Source organism: Drosophila nasuta, chromosome X, assembly GCF_023558535.2.
Source record: "Drosophila nasuta strain 15112-1781.00 chromosome X, ASM2355853v1, whole genome shotgun sequence".
NCBI classification, from domain to species: Eukaryota; Metazoa; Arthropoda; class Insecta; order Diptera; family Drosophilidae; genus Drosophila; species Drosophila nasuta.
Genome location: NC_083459.1, coordinates 4,326,955 through 4,342,658, shown reverse-complemented (window position 1 = coordinate 4,342,658; position 15,704 = coordinate 4,326,955). Strand labels below are relative to the sequence as shown.

The 15,704-nt window shown below is 34.6% G+C and overlaps 4 protein-coding genes across 12 annotated transcripts in view; 2 read left to right on the top strand and 2 right to left on the bottom strand.

Moving 5' to 3' along the window:
• Positions 1 to 15,704, top strand: part of LOC132796135 (GATA zinc finger domain-containing protein 14) — a 221,033-nt gene that overhangs the window by 68,021 nt on the left and 137,308 nt on the right. Inside the window, exons 11-13 of one of the 6 annotated variants that reach the window (XM_060807191.1) lie at positions 48 to 296; positions 366 to 562; positions 689 to 1,716. The exons of 1 other annotated variant lie outside the window; for it this stretch is intronic. In XM_060807191.1, the coding sequence (XP_060663174.1) occupies positions 48 to 296; positions 366 to 562; positions 689 to 1,109 (867 nt within the window). In that variant the 3' untranslated portion in view covers positions 1,110 to 1,716. Of the gene's footprint in view, positions 1 to 47; positions 297 to 353; positions 563 to 688; positions 1,717 to 15,704 lie in introns of those variants that run through there. 4 more of the 6 variants (XM_060807190.1, XM_060807192.1, XM_060807193.1 and 1 more) reach the window with 4 other exon arrangements.
• Positions 2,580 to 3,376, top strand: LOC132795808 (uncharacterized). Its single transcript, XM_060806714.1, has 2 exons — positions 2,580 to 2,686; positions 2,755 to 3,376. Exons 1-2 carry the CDS (start codon positions 2,624 to 2,626, stop codon positions 3,301 to 3,303), a joined length of 612 nt encoding a protein of 203 aa, XP_060662697.1. The 5' UTR covers positions 2,580 to 2,623; the 3' UTR covers positions 3,304 to 3,376.
• LOC132795903 (uncharacterized) lies at positions 4,927 to 5,733 on the bottom strand. Its single transcript, XM_060806849.1, has 2 exons — positions 5,632 to 5,733; positions 4,927 to 5,560 (listed from the first exon to the last, which is right to left on the bottom strand). The coding sequence occupies exons 1-2, from the start codon at positions 5,677 to 5,679 to the stop codon at positions 5,006 to 5,008; spliced, it is 603 nt and encodes a 200-aa protein (XP_060662832.1). The 5' UTR covers positions 5,680 to 5,733; the 3' UTR covers positions 4,927 to 5,005.
• LOC132796137 (eye-specific diacylglycerol kinase-like) overlaps positions 12,873 to 15,704 on the bottom strand; it is a 39,582-nt gene continuing 36,750 nt past the window's right edge. For 2 of the 4 annotated variants that reach the window (XM_060807198.1, XM_060807197.1), the window contains one exon: positions 12,876 to 14,551. In XM_060807198.1, the coding sequence (XP_060663181.1) occupies positions 14,254 to 14,551 (298 nt within the window). In that variant the 3' untranslated portion in view covers positions 12,876 to 14,253. Of the gene's footprint in view, positions 14,552 to 15,704 lie in introns of all 4 variants that reach the window. The other 2 variants (XM_060807199.1, XM_060807200.1) reach the window with 2 other exon arrangements.

Sequence of the window (15,704 nt, the reverse complement as noted above, 5' to 3'; positions counted from 1 at the left end):
GCAATCGGTAATCGGTAATCGGTAATCACACACACTTGTCTCTTTAGCTGCGTCGCACGGACACACAGAAGGTGCCAAAGCCGTATCAGATGCCGGCGCGCAGCCTGAGCATGCAGTGTCTGACAACGAGCACGGACACGTATCTGAAGACCGATCTGATTGCCGAGCTGAAGATCTCCAAGGATATACCGGGCATCAAGAAGATGAAGGTCGAACAACAGATGGCCAATCGCATGGACTCTGAGCACTATATGGAGATAACCAAACAGTTCACAGCGAACAACTATGTGGATCAGGTGAGTGGCGATCATTTAGCATGTGTAGTGTTCGTTGTTGTCATGCGGGGGCAAAAGATCTACTTGCAGATACCAGAAAAGGATCAGGCGGGCAATGCCATACCCGATTGGAAGCGCCAGATGATGGCCAAGAAGGCGGCGGAGCGTGCCAAAAAGGACTTTGAGGATCGCATGGCTCAGGAGGCTGAGTCGCGTCGTCTCTCCCAGATACCGCAATGGAAACGCGATCTATTGGCGCGTCGCGAAGAGACTGAGAACAAGCTGAAGTAAGTGTGGGGTATTCTTTTGCTGGGTTGTGGGGCGGGGCGAGGACGATGGTCGATGGTGGTTGCCCAGCTAGTTGCTCTGGCGGACTCCCAATCCCCACTGACCTGTGCGCCAAACTTTTCCAGAGCGGCCATCTACACGCCCAAGGTGGAGGAGAACAATCGCATTGCGGACACGTGGCGTCTGAAGAATCGCGCCATGTCCATTGACAACATCAATCTGGCCAGCGTTGGTGGCCTCAATGTTGAGCAGCATTACCAGCAGCTGCAGCTGCTCCAGCAGCAGACACTCCAATCGCACTCCCAATCGCAGTCACAGTTGCAGCTGCAACATCCACAGGGCAACAAGGAGAATCACAGCGAATCGAAGGCTAATCATGATCAGGAGTCGCCACAGCAGCAGCAGCAACAGCAGCAGCAAATGCAACAGCAACAGCAGCCAGATGGACTCGAGCATGGCGAGGAGCAGGAGCAGGATGACAATGACAACATCATTCCGTGGCGTGCTCAGCTTCGCAAGACCAACAGTCGCCTCAGCTTGATCTAAACTTGGGCATCTGTCTGCAGCTCTCTTCATCCGTGTTTAAGTCCTCAGTTTGTAGTGCATTTTTTTCGTTTCTTTTTTTTTTGTGTGTGGCAATATATAACTAAACGATTTGTGCAATTCTAAAAGAAAATATGCGATATGCGAGTGAAATACATTTAAATTGTTAACCTTAAGTATCTTTAATATATAATTTGTTAAACGCTGCTCTTCACATTCAAGGCAAGCTTTAGAGAAAGAATGAAAAAACGAAAACGAAATCGAAATCGAATCGAATCAATATATGTACTATATAATCGATTAACATTGCGTGTACTATATATAAAAATTATTAAACACTTATTTTTTTTTTTGTATTTTGTTAGAGCATAAACATTAATCGAATGTATGGCATTGATATTCATAATTCATATTTAAATATTGCAATGAAATCAATTTTGGTGTTGTGCGATTATCGATTATTATGATTAATATTATTATTATCTTTATTATTACTATCATTATTATTATTATCATTATAATTATTGTAATGCATTAATGATTTTACTTAACTATCGATATGAATTTTCATTACATTGATCATAAATTAGCCGGTTAAGCTTCCCATTTTTTTTTTGTCATTGTTATTTGTTTTTATACTTGGCTCAATAATATTATTAAAATACATATAACTACAACTAATAACATCTAACCATCTGTGCATCAAATGGGACACTAAAGATTGCTTTGTATCTTATAGATACATAATATTGAACACAATTTACATATCAAGTAGTGAGATACTTTTGCATCTTTTGTGAACTTAGAGAATATTAATTTATAGATATTTTTAAAATACTTGCTTGTCTAATCGCTTTTAACTTTAGTATCCTCCACTTAGATTTGAAGTTCACATAGAACCTTTTTTTTGTTTTCAATTATTTTTGCGAGTGCCCGGTGAAGAAATCAGCAACAAATGCAAATCAACTGCAAGAGATAAGTTAAGGCGATATTTGAATAATATATTCCACACTGGGTTTTTTTCTGCAATACCAAAGTCTACCTATTTCTTTTTTTAATCATAACGCTCCCAGCGCTCACAGTATCTTTAACATATTTTGACCGGCTGATAAAGTCAATTGTCAATTATTGATTGCAAACCAAGTGTTCGATCAGTTTAAAATAAATTTGTTGTCACTTGAGGTTGCTTTGAGGTTCTTTGATTGGCTCTCTGGACTTGGGGGAGATTAATTAAAGGTATTCTATTTGCATTGTTTTTGCGATAAACAAGCCAAACAGTTTTAAAGTCCTAAAATACTACTATAAGTAGAACATGAGATAAATAACATAGTATAAATATGAGTATACATACATACATACATACATACGTTTAATCGCGACAAAGAAAAATGAAATCACTTGACGCGTGAACACTTCACAGCGATATCGCTAATTGGAGGAATGGGGATCTTTATAAAAATGCGAAACCTTTGCCGGTAACATTCATTCAGTCAAGTCAATTCTGATCGTCAAGCAATATGAAAGTAATCACACTTTGTCTCCTGGTCCTCGTGTCGGCCAGCTGTCTGCTTAGCGTCAATGTAAGTGAAGAAGAACTTGTGATAACCCAAAGCGTTGACTTGATATTTTCTCTTTTGATTGAATGCAGGCCAATGCAGCAGGTCCCAATGCAGTCGGCTTTGAGGATTTCGACCTGGATGAGTTCGAGGCTCAGCTGGATGATGAGTACATGGATTTCGAGACATTCGGTTTCATCAGATCCGTGCGCAAGGCATTGAAGAAGGCCCTCAAGACAGTGCGTGGCGTCAACTGCATTATTAAGGAAGTGAATGAAATCTTGTCCGCATCCACCGGTTATGTGGATGCCATTGATGCCTGCGGTACTGCTGTGCCCAAGGATGTTCTTGCCATTGTCAACTCCTGCAAGACCATCATCAGCTTGTGCAACGACGTCATCAATGCGAACACCAAACTGTGTGGTACCTCTGAAGATGGCACCAAGACGACTTCTAAGAAATGCTTCTGGAACCTATTTAAGACTGTCATGAAGCTAACCAGAAAGATCAACACGACACTGAAGCAAATGGCTAGCCTGCCCTCTGATACAAGCTCCTGCTTTGTGGATGCCACAAACAGCGTGAAGACTAGCTACAACAATTTCTTGCCCAACATCGACACTTGTGTGGATTCCATGTAAAATGTGTCACAAAATTATAACGAACATTGACTAAAAATAAAAAAAAATAATGCAAATTTAAACATGGTTCAAGTTTTGTAAGAAAGCTACAGCCGCGTGTGCTCGACTGAGAGATACCAGCCAAACAGTGCGGTACTATTTTAAAAATATACCAATATAAAATATACCGAAGGAGATATTTGGTATATTAATGGAGTACTACATTCGAAATATGACAAATATGTAGGTTAAAATATACATGTTTGTCACACAAAGCAACTAAGATCCAATTGTAGTAGGGGTTTTTTTACAATGCAAAAGTATTTCTTAAATAACTTCTACAGCTTTTATCCGATCGCAAACAAATTCTCAGGAATCATAAATATTAGTTTTTATAGACTATACCAAAATTTAACCGTAGCTTCAAAATTACTCGTATTATTCGATTTTTGTCGATTTAAGGGTCCGTGTACTGGCAAAAATTTGAAACAAACTGGATCTGCATGCAAATATAACAAATGCTTTCGAAAAAAAGTTATATCTCTATATATAACTATATATCTATCTCTATAAAGAATATATATACTTTATGGGGTATATACATACATATATAATTAATGCCTCCTTTTGCCCGTTACATACATTTCCTGCAGTTACAAAGTTATAATTCCTTTTTAGCGGGTAGCGGGTATAATTAATAATTCTAAAGAAATTTTGGAAGTAGTAATGGAAAACAAGACAAATCAACGGATTGCGATATATTTATTATGTGTACATTATATATACTATAAATCAAATGGTTTGTCTTCACTGACTAACTAGTTGTTGAACACGTTCTCTGACTAATCTCACAAATTGTAAGAGCTGTGAGATTGTAGCTTAAACGCCATTCACATTTTAGTTCAATGTTGAAGTAATTTGATTATAAGAGTCTTAATTGATGTATTAAAAGTACATAATGAAGTTGCTTTCATTTGCATGTTGCGTCGTGCGCAGAACTTAAAAGACTCTAACTTCAAGGGAATTGTATCGAACTTTCGATACTTATTGACTGACTGTGTGCCCAGATGAACACTACTAGGGCTGCTTATAAAAGTAAGTTTACTCTCATACAGAAATACAATTTATATCAAAATCGATTACTTTAATCGATATTTAACCTATCAAATAAGAATGGAATCATTGAAGATTAGATAAGTTTATGATGAGTTTATTTTATATATGTAACAAAGTAGAGTAATTTATTGATAGAAAATATAAAAGTTCATTACTTTTATTTTTAATGATAAATTAAACAGATTAATGATCAACACGATGAAAGGACAACTGTTCCTGTCAACGCCGACACACCAACTAACTTCTCGTCGATCTTGCTTTCATGATCAGTGGTGCCATATCCTTTCACTAAGCTCGCGTTGCCACTCGTTACCAGCAACCAGTAGTGCCATACTTCACATATATAGTAAGCGAACATAATTATTCTGACTATGCGACACCCGAGAAACAAACATATTAAACCCTATAAATTTAGTAGCAGGAGTTATATATTTAAATTCTTCATGTCGCATTACGAAAATTAGTAACAATTCAGCAGGAATTTCTTTAAAGCAACTTATTATTTTCTATTTATTAAAAACTCTTAACGTGTTGTATTGCAGTAATTAATATTTATTGAATATTAATTAAAAAAAAAAATAATTGGAAGCAGATAAGATATCACTGTTTAGGAGGTGAGTTTCGAGCAGGACTTGATGTTGCTAGGGAACTGTGTGTAGTAGTTGGTGAGGGTGGTGGTGGCATCGGTCACACACTGGACAGCATTGGGTCCGGTGGTTGGGATTTTCTTGGCCAGCTTGACGGCGGATTTGACCTGTTTGTACAGCTGGAACACTTGGTACAGAGTCTTCACAACGCATTTGGTGACTGGCTTTGACTCATCAGCACCGGCGCAAATGTTTGACTTCAGGTTGATGATGTTGTTGGCAGTGGAGATGATTTTCAGATTGGCATTGATCAGATTGGTCACATCCTGGTTGGCAGTAACACCGCAGGCAATAATATCGGAGCTGTATTGCAGAGCGCTGGCTTTAATGCCAACCACCCACTTAATGAGGCAGTTGAAGCCCTTGACGCTGCGAAGTGCGACCTTAATAGCATAATAGACGCCATTGAAGAGGAAGAAATCGGCCTCAGTATCGAGATTCTCGAACTCATCGATCTCGAATTGTGTGCCCACATCTGGGGACATGTTCAGAGGCTGCCAGGTGCCAGCATTGGTCTGTTGAAAAGAAGCCAAAAATAAGATTATCAATTCAATATTTATTATTATTCCAAAATTTTCCAACATACGCTGAACACGCAGACGGCGACAAGCAGAGCGAAAAGTGTGAACTTCATGTTGCGATTTCTTAGAGCTTTCTCTATCAACTGTCTTCGGTCTTGGACCTTTTTATAGCATTTGCCGTGGACTTCTTGGCTGCCGCTCTTCCCGCCGATAACGGACAATATATGTAGCTAATCTACCGAAATTGTTTTTGGGCTTTTGTCTTTTTTGTTCTTGTCTAATTGTCTATCTATTCACATATAGCCTAATTGAATTGGGGCTTAGTAATGATTTTGGGGCCTACCTCGCTGTCGCTATCAGCTGATGAATTGATAGCAGCTCAATTGTTTAAAGTTTGGCCAAGTCGCAATTAAAAGTGCTTATCATGCTGTTCATTTTAGAAATAAGCCACAAAAATAAATGAACACAACATTGATTGGCATCAACACAATATTATGGCAGACTTTTAATTGCCAACTTCAATTGCAAAGTCAATGTACCCTAGATTGTGCATTATTTTTTATATTATATTTGCATCCTAAAAGTATTCAAAATAATTAGATATTTAATTTGTTGCGTATGCAATTCAAGTGCGAAAAGGTACATTCTATTGTTATTGAAAAATTTGAATATTTCTCTATTCAATTAAACTATTCTTTTGTAAACGACATCAAAATTGTTCTTAAAATTTCGGTTCTCTGACTTTTTCACAGTTATTATTAAGGTACTATAAACCCTTAAGGTTCAGCTGATTCGACTCGATGCCTTGATTATTTTTTAGCTTAAAAATCTGGCAGAGTTATCGTTAAAATGCTAATTTAATGTGAATTTTATACGAATATCTTGACTATAGTTAAGTGTCAGTTGAGAGAGCTAGTTATCCCGATTAGAAGAATGTAGGTCCTGGCGATATTCTTAAAGATTTGGCAGAGATACGATAGAAAAAGAAAATTCAATAAGAATTTTTGTTATTATTAACTACTTTTTTTTTGTCAGTTACTTTAAGATTTTAAATTGGCTCCCAAAAATATGGCTCCACTAATTTAGTGAGTTACTTACTGTAATTCTGCTTGCTGCTGACTTCTGTTCTCCTAGTATTTAATTTGCTGACTGGACAGTTTTTGCTATCATCTGTTGCTGCACTTGGCCACTTGAAGCAGCCACAAATGGCAAGAAGAGTACCAAGTCAGCAGATGAAATACCAGGAGAACATAAATCAGTAGCAAGCAGAAATACAGCAAGTCACTTGTTTTTTTATGGCGGCAACATTCGCCCCTAAAAGTATGCTACATAACATTTATAATTTTTGTCGTGGCCTTTGCGCGCCAAGTTCAAATAACATAGCATGTGCAGCAAATAATGTTGTATAATTTTAGGTTATGCAAATTCAAATACTAACTCCGCCAACGAACAATAGATGACGCCACTAACCAGTTGATTGCGAAGTTGCATATTACAATTTAATAGAAATATCCTAAATATCCTTGAGGGTCAATCATTATAGCTGGTTACCCTAATTACAAAAATGTAATATCCTTCACAAATTGGCAGAGATTGTCAGAAAAATAAAAAAAAAAATTAATAACAAAAAGTATGTTTGAATTTTAACGGATTGGTTTTTTGTCGGTTACTTTAATATTTAAAATTGGCGCCCAAACAGATGTCTCATTAATTTAGTAGGTAACTTACTATAATTCTGCTTGCTACTGGTTTCTGTTCTCCTAGTATTTAATTTGCTCACTGGACAGTTTTTGCTATCATCTGTTGCTGCACTTGGCCACTTGAAGCATCCTCAAATAGCCAGAAGAGTACCAAGTCAGCAGATGAATTACCAGGCGAACATAAATCAGTAGCAAGCAGAAATACAGCAAGTTACTTGCTTTTTTGACGGCGACCATTTTCGATCCTAAAAGTATGCTACAAAAATTGGGGGTTTTGTAGTGGACCTTGCGCGTTAAATGCAAATAATTGTAACATAATTTCAGGCTGCACAAATTAGAATACTTGTTCTGCTAATGAACCATAGATGGCGCCACTAAGCAGTTGGTTGCGAAGTTAGATATTACAATTTAATAGAAATATCCTTGAGGGTCAATCATTGTAGCTGGTTACCCTAATTACAAAAATATAATATCCTTCACAAATTGGCAGAGATTTTCAGAAAAATAAAAAAAAAAACTAATAAAACTTATGTTTGAATTTTAACGGATTGGCTTTTTGTCGGTTACTTTCATATTTAAAATTGGCGGCCAAGCAGATGGCTTACAAATTTAGGATGTGACAAATTTATTTCTGCTTGCTGCTGACTTCTGTTCTCCTAGTACTTCCTTTGCTGACTGGACAGTTTTTGCCATCATCTCTGTTGATGCACTTATCCACTTGAAGCAGCCGCGAACAGACAGAAAAATACCAAGCCAGCAGATGAAATACCAGGCGAACATAAATTAGTAGCAAGCAGAAATAGAGCAAGTCACTTGCTCTTTTGATGGCGACAATTTTCGATCCTAAAAGTATGCTAAAAAAATTGAGGTTTTGTAGTGGACCTTGCGCGCTAAATGCAAATAATTGTAACATACTTTCAGGCTGCGCAAATTTAAATACTTGTTCTGCCAATGAACCATAGATGGCGCTACCAAGCAGTAATGACGAAAAGCCGTTAAGCTGTAAAAAGTAGGCAAAGGTTTGTCAATTTGAAAATAAAACCGTCAAAAATTGAAAGCCTTTGGAATTTGAAAATTGTCTTTTTTTTCTGCTGTAAACCAATTTTATTGCGATCGAGTAAATGAAAAAAGGCCAGTTTTAAGTTGAAATACCAAAAAAATGTTTATTTCTTTTGTAATAGAGTGTCCGAAAAATGTATTGATTAGCAACTTTCTTGATGATAGTACATAATTTAAGTTAAGTTCTTTTTTTGTCATTTGTATATTTTTCGCTTGTCAAATATTGTAAGAATTATCATAGATGCTTTACATAGGAGACCAAACGATGGTGTTTTTTTTTGGGTAGAAAATTGAGTTTAGCTTTTTGGGCAATAAAATGGAACTTGAATTATTAAGTAGTTAAGCTTGTTTACATATTGAGTCATCGGTTAATGAATTTGTTATGCAATGCGTAATTTTCTCATTGATTTTTCTCTGTGTGGTTTCTTCATTTCTTTTTTTTCTTTTTGTTTACAAATTGCCTGTCTGTGAGTTTCGGTGCGAAAGTCGGCGTAAGTGTGTGATTAACTGGTAATTCTGCCTTTAATACAGCTTAATTGAAGCATAGTACAATTTGCGATAACACATACACATGTATATTGATATATTGTGTGTGTTTTTATGTGTGTGTGCCGTGTGGGATGTTGTGCCTGTTTCTTATTATTTGGCCTATCGATTTGACCACGTTCTGCTTAACAAATCCAATTGATATTTTTGCGGCTCATTCAAAGCTTGCCCATTTGCCCTTCCAGTTGTTGTCGTTTTTTATTGGGTTTTGCTGCATCGGATATTTTGTTTTTCATTTTTTTTTCAATTTCAATTTTTTTTTTTTGTTGTTGTATTTAGCTTGTTCGAAAATTAATTTTAAATTTTAAATAGGTTGATTTTCTGCATTTGTTTTTGTCTTGTTTTAATATTAATCATAATGCCATAATTTAAATTTTAAATGCTACTTCAATTTCTCTTTTCGTTTATCTTAAGTAAAATTGAATCAAATTCCTCAGTGCTTGCAGTGCATATCGTACTTACTTTTGTTTTTTGTTTTTTTTGTTGTCTGTTTATGTTTATGCTTAAGAACTACCAAAAAATTGTAATAATATAGTATGTATATATTAATATATAAGTAGGTATTATTTAATGTGTGTGTATATATTACAATTTTGCATGTGGTGTGTGTGTATATATAAGTATATACATATATTTATATATTTATGTATAGCGCTAAGTTGAAGATCATTAGTTTTACACAATTTACAGTTAAGCAGTTTAGAACTCTTCGATAGAAATACTTTCAGACTTGCATAAGTTTCATCTTCTTTTTCTAAATATTTATAGCTTTTAATTTTTTTTATTATAATCAACAAAAATTGATAAATTCAGCTGTGTGTGTGTGTTTTTTTTTTGTTTCTTTGCCGAGCTGGAAAAATGTTTAAGGAAAGAACTTGAAATTCAGTCGAAAAACCAAAGAAAATTATTATTCAATTATTTACACACTAAAAAATCGAAATCATGAATTTGTTTTATTTGTTGTTTGTTTATTTTTGAAAATAAAATAATTATTTTCTCAGTGTTTGGGTGTGTATGTATGTATGTGTGTGTGTGTGTGTGTGTGTTTGTTTAAGCATAAATAAATAAATTACAATTAATATAAGTTATTTACTAGGCGCATAAAATATTTATATTTGTATTATAGTTAATTATATTATTCAATTAAATAGTAAATAGTTTTCATTTCTTTGTTTGTTATATTTTTTAGTTTTGTTCTTCTGCTTCCCTTATGGTTTTTGTTTTTGTTTTAGTTTCGGTTTTTTTTGTTTGTTTTTTATTGTTTACTGTTTTTGCTTCCTTTACAATTTCAGTTGCCTTAGATTCTAGGTTTTCATAAGACTTGCGTTTCATGTTGTTTACCATTTGTTCAACAATTCTCTTATATGCTTAGAAAAAAATATATATGTATGTATATATAGTATATGTATGTATATAATATTAATGTATAGCTTCTATATAGTATCTATGTATATATATGTACATACGATACGATACGATGTATGCTTCTATGTATGTGTCCAATATATACACATGCTTCTATGTACACACATATACATAACTATGCAGCTTTTATGTATTTTTGCTTAAAGAACATTCAACAGATTGTGTTTGTGTGTGTGTGTGTGTTTCTCTATCCTTATTGGTGTCTGTGATTTGCAATTGTAACTTAGTTTCTGTTTGTGTCTGTATTGTATGTCAGTGTGTGTGTGTGTGTGTTGAGGCGTCTGGTGATTGAGTGTAAGGCATTGGAAGTAGTACAGGTATTTATGTGATGTATGCCATATTAATGTATGTAAGTTTTCTATATATTTCATCTTTCGTAATGTACACAAAATACACGAAAATATATTCTTAGTTTGGCTTGGACCCGGTTGTTTTCCGAACAGGTGAATATAACCCCCATCTACAAACGTTCTTTCAATTCTTTTTTTGTTTGTTTGTTTCTTTCTTTGTTCGTTCGTTCGTTCGTTCTCCCGACGGTATTTAGTACCTTTCCTCTTAGTACTAACAACACTGTCATAGTAATTTATTTCTTTATTTGCTTCAGTTTTGTCAATCGTCAATCAATCAATCGTTGCCACTCATTTTGATTTCACTTGTTCATTTCAATAATTCCTCAAACTACAATTTCAATTTCAATTTCAATTTCAATTTAGAGATAGATTTTGTTTCAGTTGTGTTGTGTTTTTTAATCGATAGTTAAGCGATAGTAATGCGGGAATAGTTGCTTATTAATAAATATTATTAGATTTCCTTTTTTGCTTGTTAATTTATTATTAGTTGTACTTTGTTTAGCAAACGCATTTTGTTCTTTGCTAAATTCACTAGATTGTCATTTGCTAAATAAGACTTGCAGCTTCTTCAATAAATCTTCTTCTACTTCGATTATCGATTACTATTACTGCTTCATACGTTGCTGAGGCGATCACATTGATGCAAATTGTGGCAGCTGCTTTGGGTGCACGTTTGCGGGGCATTTAGCTGTGTGCCCCCCAAAAGCTCTGCCACAAATCGTGCTCTCCCCGCAATCGCCTCGAACTTGCTTCTTCTTCTGCATTGTGTTACATTCTCTCGTTACATACGCGAAATCCAAAACATAATTGTTTGCATGCTTAACAAATCTTCGTAGTTAGTCGAAAAGTGTCTCAAAACTCGAGTGATCATCGCAGCCCGATTAAAATGCTCGAGCCAAGAGCCGAGGGCCAATCACAGTTCAGTCGAGTTTTGGCCGCTAATTACACTTAATTAATAACAATTACAATTACACTTACAATTACATTTAGTTCAGAGCTTTGTGTAGTGTGTTGTCTGTGTGGTGTTGTGTCGTTGTCGTTGTGTAAGGATGCTCACTAAATAGTTAATTACGTTATGACTTATGTTCAATAGTGAGATTTTGTTTTCTGTTTTGCCATTTTCTTTATTGCATACTTCGTATTTAGAATCGAATATTGGAAATTTTTTATGAAACGTAATTGACTTTTAGCGCATTTTCACATTCGAACTTAGAATCGGAGAGTGAGACAGACAGAGAGAGAGAGAAAGAGAGAGAGAGGGGGACAATGAACGAATCTAATGCAAAAAAATTGAACTATTCTACACATACGTACACATACAAGTAAAACAACACATATACATATGCATTTGTTGTTGAATAATACCGAGATTACGCGTAATTAATTTAGCACTTAATCAACTACAATATTAATCTGTGTTTGATTTTGGTTTCTTGATAAAATATATATATTCATATAATATATGTAGTAGATAGTTTATTCTTATCTTTAACTATATACACACACATAAATATATGTATGTATATATCTTTGTTTGTTAAGATTATTTTCATATTCTCTATATATTCCTGTTGTAATCGTAATTCTTGTTGCTGTGGTAGTAGTAGTTGTTGTTGTTGTTGTTCTTTTGTTGTTGTTATTGTTGTTGTGTTTTAAAGTCGTTTAGAGTTTCCAATAGTCTTTACAAGTATATATATATATATATGTATATAGTACCTTCTAGAGTCTACACTAAGTAAGTATATAGTTTTCACTTCACTTGTTCTTGTTTTTGTCGGTTGTTGGTTGTTGCTTGTTGTTTTATTTGTTTATTGAGGGTTGGGCGGGTGAGGACGGGCGCTTAAGTCTCTGTGAAAGTCTTTAATTCAATTTGAAACACATTGAGAGTGCGTTAAAGAGCTAGATATATAGAGAGGAGGGGATCGAGGAAGATAGTGAGAGATGGGAGAGTTTACCAGAGAACCGAAGACTTGAAAATACGGAACTTTTTCTGGGTTGTGCATAGCTTAGATCAGAGTGTGCGCATGGGACTGTGTGTGTGTGTGTGCCAAGAGTGTGCCTTGTGTGTGTGTGTGTGTGTGTGTGAAATACATTATGCTGTCCAGTTAGAATATTCATTATCTTTTCTGCCGCTTGCTGCTGCTGCGCTGCTTTTCTTTTGGCTTGTATTGCAATTTACAACAGTTTTTTACATTTATTTCTCTTAATCGAAATTTTCACAAAAAAAACAATATCTATATATACTTATGTGTATGTGTGTGTGTGTGTGCTACTATATAATTTATACGCGTGTGGGTGTGAATAAATATTTAGAACTTGCTGTTATTGTTGTGGTTTATCAATATTCTCTCATACTACGTAGTATATACAGCAAAAAATGTCTTGGCTAATATCAACATCAATCATACGCCTCGTGGGCCTCGGTTTGCTTTCTCTTGCACTTTCTCTCAAGTCCAACAAATTGATAAGTTGCTTGCATTTTATTATTATTATTATTAATATTATTATCAGTATAATTAGAATGTGTTCTTATTTAGTTTTTTTTTAGTTGTAGATTTTAGTACAATTAAATTTAGATATCACAATATAATCATCTTTTAATTTTGTTTGCCAAAGAATTCAAAACAATAGTTTAACACACACTTTTCTTAGGTGTGTGTGAGTGTGTGTGTGTGTTTTCTATACGTGAGTGGAAATTTGCATTTTGTTCTTGTTTGCTTTCTGTATTTTTGGTTTTTGTTTTCTTGCTTATGAATTGAGTAAATGAATTGTCACTTAGTTGCTAAAAACAAAAAGACCAACGCCTAAATGTGTTGTGTTGTTGTGAATTCGTTGCTTAACAATTAAATTAATTGTAATTCTTAAAATTGTAATTATTTATTTTAATTTTTATAATGCATGTCTGCATTCGCTCTTTAATTGCTACCGACAAAATCTGACCAAAAACTATAGACAATATAACTAACTGGACTCAGTTTTTTGTTTTTTTTTTCATTTTGTTTTTCTTTTGAATCTTTGTTGAACAATAAATGAAAACTTTCAAAAGCGAAACGGGAGTGAAATGTTTGCAAAACATTTTCGTTTTTGGTTTTTTGAGATTTATGTTTTTGCTTTTCAATTAGTGGTGTATTTTGATTAATTCGATAAACATTTAAATTCTGGTTTGCACCTCCAAATGCATGAAACGCTCTTGACCTTAGGTGAAAGGAGCAGTTTGTTTCATTTGTTGCACATTTGTCGTTTGCATTGGAATGTTGTTATTCGCATTGGGTTTGTTGTTTTATTTACAATGTACATTTTTGTTTTTGGTTTTTGTTTTTTGTTGTGATACAATTTCCATTTGGCGTGAGAGCGAGAGCAAAAAAGAAGGAAATTCGCTGATTAGTTAGATAATTACCAGATGGAAACGGATTTGAAGCAGCCAGATGATTTCATTTGTTAGTTTTTTTTTTTTTTTTGGGCGTTGGCTTCACTACGATTAATTATTTATAATTATATTAAAATTTGATGGATGTTGTTGTTGATGTTGTTTGTGCACAGCTAGCGAGATCTCTACAGTGGATCAATTGAAAAAATCATTTTGGTGTTTCTCTTTTGCGGGGGGTTTTTACATGGAGGTGGCCGACGGCGATGTGGAATCTGAATTGGAATTCGAATTGGAATTGGAATTGGACCAGCCGACACCCAGCTGCTGTTGTTGTTGATGTTGTTGATGTTGTTGTTGTTGTTCAACCAGCTTACTTTCCAAATATGTTGCAATCTCGTTGGCATTCTTGTTGAATGCCACCATCATAGCCGTGTTGCCGCCGGCATCGCGAGCCTGCAAATTGGCGCCAGCTGCCACAAGCATCACGCAAATGTCGCGGCGATTCTGCTCAGCGGCAATATGCAGCGCTGTCTGACCGCTAGAGAGGGAGATAAACAGAGAGAGGGTGAGAGGGAGAGACAAATAGAGAAAGGATTAGTAAAAACAAGTAAGAAAGCTACAGTCCAGTGTGCCCGAAAGCAAAATACTGCGATATTATGCTTCAAATATACCAAATTAATATATTATAAATACCAAAATATACCAAAGGTAATATTTAATATATTGATATACTAATACATTCAAAAAATGCCGAAGGCTATATTTGGAATAATAATACACTATATATTATAAATATATCGCAGGATGTATTTGGTATATTAATATACTATTACATTAAATATATATTGATGGCTGTATTTGGTATGTTGCTATACCGCAGAGTACAAAATATACTAGATTTGAGTAACAATACAAAACCGACACAAACTGTCAATTTGTTCATATAAAAATATACTATTTCGCTTTGTTAAAAATTGTTTGCAAAAAGAAAGTCGTTAAAGGATAACTTAACATTTTTACTACAATTACAAATGTGTAATTTTATTTTTTTGGTATTTTCCCTCCAGTTAAAAAGTTAGGATCAAAATATTACACTGTTCTTAAAGATAGTTTATGTAGGTCTACATTCGAACTTTTTAGCTGCTTTACAATTGTTGCAAAAAATAAATGAACTGCTTAATGGAAAGTAGGCTTTGAAGAATATTAAGTATACGCTTAGTCCCAATAAATATATTTATATGAAAAGCAAATAAGAAAGCTTCAGTCGAGTGTACTCGACTGTGAAATACCCGCTACCCATTTTGAATAAAAGAAATATATTTTGCGGTATTTTTCTCAAAATATACCGAATATTCTACAAAAATATATACCAAATGGTATACTTGGTATATAGATATAGTACCGCATTCAAAATATACCATAGACGGCTCAATATACCAGATTGACAGCCAAAGCACCTCAGACCCCTAGTAAGTAGGCGTTTTTGCCCATACAAAAGTATTTCTTTAATAACTTCGACAATTTTTATCTGATCGCAACCAAATATTGAGGTTGTAATAGTAATTATATTATATACCAAAATTCGTAGCTCTAGCTTTAAAATTACACTTGTTATTCGATTTTTTTGATTTGCGGGGGCGGAAGTGGGCGTGGCAAAAATTTGAAACAAACTTGATCTGCGTGCAAACATA

What these genes read in the sequence shown, in the direction of transcription:
- LOC132795808 (XM_060806714.1), top strand. Translation starts at nt 2,624, where the DNA reads ATGAAAGTAATCACACTTTGTCTCCTGGTCCTCGTGTCGGCCAGCTGT. An exon ending in GCTGTCTGCTTAGCGTCAAT is followed by an intron (nt 2,687 to 2,754) that starts GTAAGTGAAGAA and finishes GATTGAATGCAG; the next exon opens with GCCAATGCAGCAGGTCCCAA.
- LOC132795903 (XM_060806849.1), bottom strand. Translation starts at nt 5,679, where the DNA reads ATGAAGTTCACACTTTTCGCTCTGCTTGTCGCCGTCTGCGTGTTCAGC. An exon ending in TCGCCGTCTGCGTGTTCAGC is followed by an intron (nt 5,561 to 5,631) that starts GTATGTTGGAAA and finishes TCTTTTCAACAG; the next exon opens with ACCAATGCTGGCACCTGGCA.